The 7,978-nt window shown below is 58.6% G+C and overlaps 2 protein-coding genes across 2 annotated transcripts; both read right to left on the minus strand.

The window, feature by feature from the left end:
* Nucleotides 1-19: 19 nt before the first annotated feature.
* Nucleotides 20-3,714, minus strand: LOC104995637. The gene is made up of 5 exons (XM_010849590.1): nt 3,527-3,714; nt 3,065-3,265; nt 2,803-2,964; nt 1,973-2,100; nt 20-1,569 (listed from the first exon to the last, which is right to left on the minus strand). The coding sequence occupies exons 1-5, from the start codon at nt 3,680-3,682 to the stop codon at nt 1,200-1,202; spliced, it is 1,017 nt and encodes a 338-aa protein (XP_010847892.1). The 5' UTR covers nt 3,683-3,714; the 3' UTR covers nt 20-1,199.
* Nucleotides 3,715-5,409: 1,695 nt separating this feature from the next.
* NTF4 (neurotrophin 4) lies at nt 5,410-6,952 on the minus strand. Its single transcript, XM_010849591.1, has 2 exons — nt 6,905-6,952; nt 5,410-6,303 (listed from the first exon to the last, which is right to left on the minus strand). The coding sequence occupies exon 2, from the start codon at nt 6,289-6,291 to the stop codon at nt 5,659-5,661; it is 633 nt and encodes a 210-aa protein (XP_010847893.1). The 5' UTR covers nt 6,292-6,303; nt 6,905-6,952; the 3' UTR covers nt 5,410-5,658.
* Nucleotides 6,953-7,978: the final 1,026 nt, after the last annotated feature.

Genomic DNA, 7,978 nt, shown 5'->3' on the forward strand with positions numbered 1-7,978 from the left:
CCCCCCGCCCAGCCCCAGCAGCAGCCACAGCAGCAGTCCCTGGGACAAGGCCAGTGCCTCAGGGCCAGCCAGAGCCCTCACCCCACTCCCCGAGCCCTGCATGCACACGTTCAGGGACCCAGCTCCTGTGCCTGCCACCTTCCATTCAAGGATTGCCCATCCCCAGGGACCCCAGACACCCCAAGACCTCAGGCCCCACCTGCTGCCCTCCTCCCACTGGCAGGCCTACTGTTCTCCCCACACCCTTCTAGAAAGAGGCCTCCTTCACCAGATCCCCGGACTCTCCCACTTCCTCCCAGCTGTTTCCTGGATGGAGTCTCAAGGGGCCCTACAGACTTACCTGGAACATCTCCATCCTTGGTGCCTCCCCTGCTGTGTTTACCTGGTCTTATACCGGCAGGCTGTGGGGGCGGCAAGGCCGCCGGGGGTGGCAGCATGGTGGGGTAACCTGGACACTAATCTCCCCGGGGGCGAGAGGCAGACAAGGTCAGGGAGAGGCAAGAGTGGCTCAATGGCACATCCCTCCCCCACCACTCCCTGAGTGGCTCCCGTACCATGAAGCAGAAGACACCCAAGGAGAAGGTGACTTCACAGGCTCAATCCCCAGGTGCTAGGGAGGTCGTGGTGGGAGTACAAGAAATCGGATATTGGAGGCCCTCAGCAGTGCCGCTTGCCTTGTGAACGCGCCTCTACCTATCATGAGGGGACCCGGCGGAGGCTGCAGCACCGCCCCTCTGACAATTTTCCGATGGTGATTGGCTGCAGCCTCAACCCTGCTCCAGCGGCCAAAGCCTAAATCCGACTTCTTAGGAGGGGCGTAGCTTCAATATCGGATTCTGTGGCCAGAGGTAGTCGGGGTCCACTCGCACCGCCCCTCCAAAAAGGATTCAGTGGAATCCCACCTGCCCCACACCCGGGCCCCAAAAGCCAGGATGCCGGAACCAAACCCAGCAAAGAGCATGATTTAGGCTCTTTTAACACTTAGCGAAAGATAAGCTGTGCCCCTTCAGCCGCAGAAGTCCTGCCCCCTCAATTGAGTGGACCTTAGATCCGCCCCGCCCAAGGGCCAAGATCTGGTCCGCCCCCAGATGGGCGGGGCCGTCCTAGCCCCGACCAGCGAGCCCCTAAGTCGCGGTCTCCCAGGCTTGGCCCCGCCTCGTCTCGGGGGGCGTGTCCAGGGCGGGGCTGGCTGGTCTGATTCAGACCAACGCTGGCTTCAAGCTGCCGTAGTTGGAGTTCTCGGTGCGGTAGGCATGAGGCACGCTGTAGATGCCTGACACCGGCTTCCAGTGGGGGCCGCCCCAGGGCAGCTCCAGCGGGCAGAAACGATCCAGCCGGCGGAGTGGGTGCAGCGGGAGGTTGTAAGATTCCTGAGCCAGAGTCAGCGCCCCGCGGTGAGGCACGACGGGTATTACCGGGCGGCCGCGAGGCAAGCGGATTTTCGCCCGCTGGGGTGGCGGAGAGGAGGACGGACAAGGCAGCTGCTTCTGGCTGTGGCCGCCGGCCTGGGGCGTCTCCCCGAAGTTTGAGGTCATCGAATCCTTGCAAGGATAGCTTGACAACTCCTTCCTGTTGGGTTGGGGTGGAGGCAGGATGGGGATGGCACAGCTGGATCCTCGAGGACACATTTGTAGGAGTCTGGGACCCTTTAGGAGGCTTGGGACTGGGGAATTATCTGGGGACTCAAACACCAAAAGAGGCCAGCCTTAGACCCTCAGGGCCATGCCCTCAGATCCGGAACTCCCTCTTGGGCCCTTTGCGGGCTCCTAGTTCCTGAGAGTAGACACTAAGTAAACCAGAGCGGTAAAAGAGGTAGGGGCTGGATTTGAATTTCTGGTTCTTGCCCGCTCAGGGACTGAAGGCCGAGACTACTGAGTCAGAGAGGGGCAGTCAACACCGGGGGGCTCGGCATCCCACCAGCCTCTGCGCGGGTTGTGCAGGGGGACGGGGCCAAGCGAGGACGCAGGCTCACTTCGAATAGGGCCGAAAATCCCGGGCCGAAGTAGTCAGATAGAGTTGATGGCGGTCCAGTATGCCCCGGTCAGAAATTGTGAAAGGCCGGCCGGCCAGCTCGGGGTTCTTGGTCCAAGGGATTAAAGCCTGAGGAAGATCGGGGGAGGAGGAATGAGCAAGAAAACTTTTATAACCCGTTCCATGTCCTGGGTGCCAGACTGAGAATTCCTCTTTCTTGGGTCTCAACAGCCCCTCTGAGCCAGGCCCTGATACCCGCCCCCAGAATCAGAATCCTTGGTCAATTGCACGTCAGTGCACTTCAACTTCGCGCCGCAAGTCAAAACCCTTACTAGCCTCACCTCCAAAATCCAAGTATTCTGCCCGCCAAGTCTCCAGTCACTGAAAGACCTCCCTGGCTCCTCCCCTAGATTGGTCCCGCCACTGGAATTCAGCAGAAACCATTCCTCCTTACTTTACCCTAAGAGGAGAAGCCAGCCCTTTCTCCGGTACCAAACCGGCCTCAGAATATTCGAGCTCCGCCCTCGAGTACTTTAGGCTGCGTAGCTCCGCCCCTAGATCCTAGGCCCGCCCCAGGATTTACTAGACCAGCCTCAGAGCTGGGCTTTCGGGTTCCCAGTCCCTGTCTCCTTCTGGCTTCGCTTCTAAAGTGCCAAACCCCTCCCCTAGTCTATGCAACTTCAGATTTGGTCCCATTCTTTAGCCCCTAGATTTAGAGTTTCTTCTGACCCGGCGCTAGGGTCTCAGCCCGGTTCCTAGCTTCTGAGCTCCCTCCCCCTACCCCAGGAGCTCAAAGTTCTGCCAGATCCTGCCACTGCGGTTCTCTGCTACCTGGGAAGGGCCCCCTCGGTGGTGGTCCGCAAGCTCTAGGGGTTGGGGCCCGAAATAAGAGGTGGGTCCCCGGTCCAGGTCGGGCCAGCCGCCGTACTGCGCCTTCGTCTCACTGCACTGGTGCTTGGTGATCAGAGGGAGGCGCCAGCCGCGATGTCTGAGCTGAGAGAAGGCGAGGCGGGGACCCAGCGTGAGGGTGCACGGGATTCCAATGCAGCCCCCAGCCCTGTCTACCCCGGACCTGGGCATCCCAGAACCTTACTTTTTCCCCTAAATCCTTGATCCCCACAGTCCGGGTGGGGTTCGCAGGTTCTGGGGTCTTGGGCTGGGCGTAGGGCCCTCCGTGGGTCTTAGGCACGAGAGCTGAGCCCGAGGTTGTCTCCCATCTGCTGATGACCTCGTCGAAAGCCCAGATATGCAAATCCTGCTTTGAGGCCGGGGGCAGGGGCTCCGCGACCGTGGACTGAGCAGAAGGTGCGGGCAGTCAGCTGAAAGGACTCAGGAGTCTGGTCAGCTCCCAGCCCTTTCCTCCCGCCTGTTCCAGGCATCTGGGTTCGCTGGCGCCTCCTCTCTCGGCCCCAGACCCTGAGACCCCGCTCCTTCAGTCAGACAGGAGTCGAAGCCCCAAATCGCCCTTTCTCTCAGCAAGTGTCTGAATCCCCAGGCTCCTCCTTGAGTCTGGGACCCCAGTCTCCTCTTGGCCAAGAGGCTAGGGTCCTCTCACCTGCACAGTGGGCGGGGGGAAGGACACGGGCGGGATAAAGTGGTGGGCGACGCCACTGCTCGTGAGATGCCAGTTGGGCCAGGATCCAGGCACCTCGGTCCCAGAGATGGGGGACCATGGGGGACCGTAGTGCAGAGCTAGGGTCCGACCCGCCATGGTCCCACCCCTGCCCCGTAGCCTAGCAGGAGCAGGCTTGTTGTTGCTGTCGCCCCGGGTGACAGAACCCGCCCACCCTGAACGCAGCCAATGGAGGGCCTATTAGTGTGTAGCTGGATGGATAGAATAAGAGACTCAGGCATGGAGGAACGGGGATTTTGAGAGAGTGCAGAGACCCCCAAGAAGGGGACAAAAGCTCAGATAAATGGTGGGGGGACACCCAGAGGGAGAGGAGGGTAAGAGGCGGAGGGAGGGAGGGGAATAGAAATTCAGTTTAGAGTCTGAGACCCAGAGAGCGGGCAGCAGAGAGCGAGGGGCTGAGACCTGGGGGCGTGTCAGAGACCCAGAAATAGAGAGACAGAGTGGAAGGAGGACAGAGTCACCCAGCACATCAGGGAATCCAAGAGAAACAACCCCCCCCCCCCCTTCCTTATAAGGTCCCAGCCTTCTTAGCTACCTCCTCCCTCTGCCAGGACAGCCCACCTCTAGCGGCAGAGGGGGGATGGGGGTGAGGGGGTGGGTAACGATTTCCAGACTTCCCCGGGGTTCGCCCTCCCTCCCTGTGTGTGCTGAAGGAGTCAGCATCAGCTTCGGCTTCGTCTGTCCTGCCTGCCTTTGATTTGGTTGAAAACTTCCACCTGGGTATGGGGGTGGGCGAAGACGGAGGGACCCAGAGGGAAATACTTAGCAATAAAGAGGGGGATGTGGAAAGAGTTTTGATGAATGAGAAAAATACATACAAGAGTGAGTGAGAGACAGCGAGTGAGAAGCAGGGACAGAAAGAGAGCTAGTGACCCAGAGATTATGGGACAAGAATTTAGACAGCAACAGCAAAGGAGGTGGCAGAAGAGAGCAGGAACCACAGACCTAGAACACAAGATTGTAGAAACAAAGGCAAAAATGTGTGTGTGCATGTGTGCGAGTGTGCACATATGTGTGCCTACAGAGTGGTAACATATGAATGGGTGTTCTGAGGGTGTGGGGTCTACCTCTGAGTTCTCTTGTCAGTTCCTCACTTTAAAACCCTTTTGATCAAAGCCTCTGCCTTCTCAGCCCCCATTCTCTTTCCACAAACCCATTCTTCAGACAGGGAAAACTGAGGCTGCCTTCTGCAGCTGCCCCAGGATTCCACAGACCCCCCTCATTCAGGCTTCTGGGGCCATTTATCCTATTGGATTATCCTGGCTCATTCTAGACTGATCAGTGTCCAGCTCTCCCTTGATCTCAGCCGGGGGGCAGGCCAATTGGTTAAAACCTCATGTCCTACTCAAGCTGGACAATGATAAGGTCTATTTCTTTCTGAGTATATTGCAAAGCCTGAGACAGGGAAGGGGATGGAAACCTGACTCCAACTCCCCACCAAGGCCAAAATCTTAACCATCTTGACCTCTGGTCATTCAACCTTGCTTGTACTCCTGTCGTAGGTAGCTCACTACCTCAAAACAGAGCATTCTAAGCATTTGCCCCATCTGACCAAATAAGGTTTCTTATTTGAACCCCAGCTCCCAACTACTTGCCTATGTGTTTCAGTTTTTATAATCCCCCCCACAGTTTTATAATCCCCCCCAAGTATCCCCTCCTTGTCACTCTTCAGGATCAGCAAGGTGATGTCCTTTGAGATCACATGGTCAGCAGCTTAGAAGCTGGGGAACTCCAATGGTCAAATCCACCAGAGTTGATCTGACAAGTTGTATTAGAGTTCATAAACAGTAGGCACTCAGAAAATATTGGCTATCATCATCATCATCATTTTTACCCTTAAGTTCATCCAGGAGAACTCCTATTCATCCTTCAAAACCCCGTTTGGTTTCATCATCTGTCTTTCCCAGAATGAGCTCTCAAAACCAGAGCACTGTGATTTTGTGCGACCATTTGACAAGATCCCAGACTGAGGCCTAGAGCAGCCAGGCTACTCTTGAGGTCTTTCAGCATCCAGTTCCTTCTTCCTCTACCTGCTCAGTTCCTGGGCCTGGGTCTCAGGCCCGGCCAGTCCGGCTGAGGAGCGTGCAGACACAGGCAGTGTCAATTCGAATCCATCGCCAGCCCACACGGCCCTGGGCATCGGTGGTCGATGCCCGCACGTAGGACTGCTTGGCCTTACACTCAGACACCCAGTGCCTCCGGTCCACACCCCGGCAGCCTCCTCCACCCCCACCAGGGCCACCTTCCCCAGCACTGGCAGCCTTGCAGCGGGTTTCAAAGAAGTACTGGCGCAGGGGACTGCCACCAGCTGCAGGCACCTCGCCCAGCACCTCCACCTCACGCCCACGCAGGTCCACAGCAGTCCGGCGGTCTGTCACCCAGCCGCTGACTGCGTCACACACGGCCAGCTCTCCACGGCGACTGGCTGGTGCTGTCTCGCTCACCCCTCGCCGACTGCGGTTAGCTGGGCTGCCGACTGGCTCCCCAAAGGCCCCAGACTCCAGCAGAAAGAGCAGAGGGGGCCCCGTGGGGGTACCCCTGGACAGGGCCACCCGGGGGGACAAGAGGTCCCACTCAGGGGCTGGAAATGGGGGCAGGGGTGAGGGTGGGGGGTGGGGCTCCATCGGGACACTGGGGAGGAGGAAAAGCAGGAGGATGGGGAGGGAGCCTGAGGGGTGCGGGAGCATCTCGCGGAGCACCTGAGGATAGACAGAGGGAAGCTGGAATTAGGAGGATGATAACTTCGTGGGGGGACACATGGCTACTCCAGGGGCATCTGCATGATAGAACCACAGGTTCTAGAAGCTTGGAGGACCCCTATATTTTAGGACTTTGATAATGCCCAGCCTCTAGATTAATCATACTTATTCTACTATTAGTATTAATAATAGCCAATAAAGGGGGAAATACAAGCTCAGAGAGGCTAGTAACTTGAACCAGGTCACACAGCCAGCAAATGCCAGAGGTGGGACTCAAAACATGTCCCAGCAACTCCACTCTGCCATTTTGCCTCTACAACCCCAAGGAACCCTAAGTCCTGCAGCCTGGATGAGGTTTGAAGCTCCAAAATTTCTGAGAATGGTCATGCCCTGTAGTTCCAGAGAGACCCAAGTTCAGCTTAAAACTGCCTGTAAGAAGGTAAGACACTTCCTCCCAGGTGAGGCTTCGGTTTCCCTATCCATGAAATTGGCCAGGGCTGGGAGATGCTGGTGGGGGCATAGATGCTGCAGTTTCTCTAGAACATTCTGGAAGCCCGTGGGTTCTGGGAAAGGACTGAGAAGCAGTGGGTGGTTACTGGACCTGTCAGCACCTCCTCCACCTCCGAGCTCCGGGGCTGGGGGCCCCCAGGCTCCGGGGGGCCCCTGCTGGGGACACAGGTGACCCCCTCCTTCCTGACATCTCAGGAGAGGGAGGGGGCAACCACCTAGGGGAAAAGGGAACAGGCAGGTTAGAGAGGCAGGTGGGGGAGGGGGCCTGAACCCCAGAACACTCCGCTTCTCAGTGTTCCTCTGAAAGTGTAGGGGACCAAGAGTCAAGGCTGCAGCCCCTCCCAGAAGCCCCTGCTCTGCCCAGGTGATGGCTCCTGGATGGAAAGCAGATGGGGGGAGGAGAGGAGAGGGGAGGGGAGAGGCTGAGGACGAAGGAGGCTGGAAAAGATTACATCCGCCTCGGCCCATTCATCTCACAGACGGGGCGGGGGCGGGGCTGGCCTGGACACCCGGGTCCCCGAGGGCCCACACTTAAGAAGCCCTGGGTCCCCCATGGCTGCTTCCTGGAATGTTCTCCGCTCACAGGACAGGCCAGGGCCCGTCCAAGACTTCTACTGCACATACCTGGAGTGGCTGCCTGCCCTGGCTGGGAGATGGGGAAATGAGAAGGGGCAAATGTGAAGAGGGGTACATGCTGACCCAACCAGAGCCGGGAGCGTGGGTTCCCAGCTGCTTCCTCCCTCAGACCGGGAGTCCTGGTTCCCAGGTGCCTTCTCCGTCAGACCTGGAGTCGTGGGTGCCGGCGGCCCACCTCCCCGACCCCATCCTTTGCAGGAGTCCAGGCTCTTGCCCGCTCCTCGCTCAGACCCCAAAGCCCCGCTCCCCAGCTCTCTCCTCCTTCAGGAACCCAGGTCGCCAGCTCCCGCCCTCAGATGCAGAAGTCAGGCGCCCCAAACCCCTCCTCCCTCGGACCCAGAAGTCCGGACCCCCAGTGCCGTCCTCCTTCAGACCCGAGAGTTCTGGGGTCCAAGCCCATCCTTCCCAGGCACTGAGAAGCGTGGACTCCCCGGCCCCTCCTCTCCCGGGAAGTTTAAGCCTGGGGGTCGGGACTCCTGAGACCGCTCTGGGGGTCGCGGACTGTCCGTCTCAGACGCTTCTCAGTGCC

This window comes from Bison bison, unplaced genomic scaffold (genome assembly GCF_000754665.1).
Source record: "Bison bison bison isolate TAMUID 2011002044 unplaced genomic scaffold, Bison_UMD1.0 scf7180017864285, whole genome shotgun sequence".
Taxonomy (NCBI): Eukaryota; Metazoa; Chordata; class Mammalia; order Artiodactyla; family Bovidae; genus Bison; species Bison bison.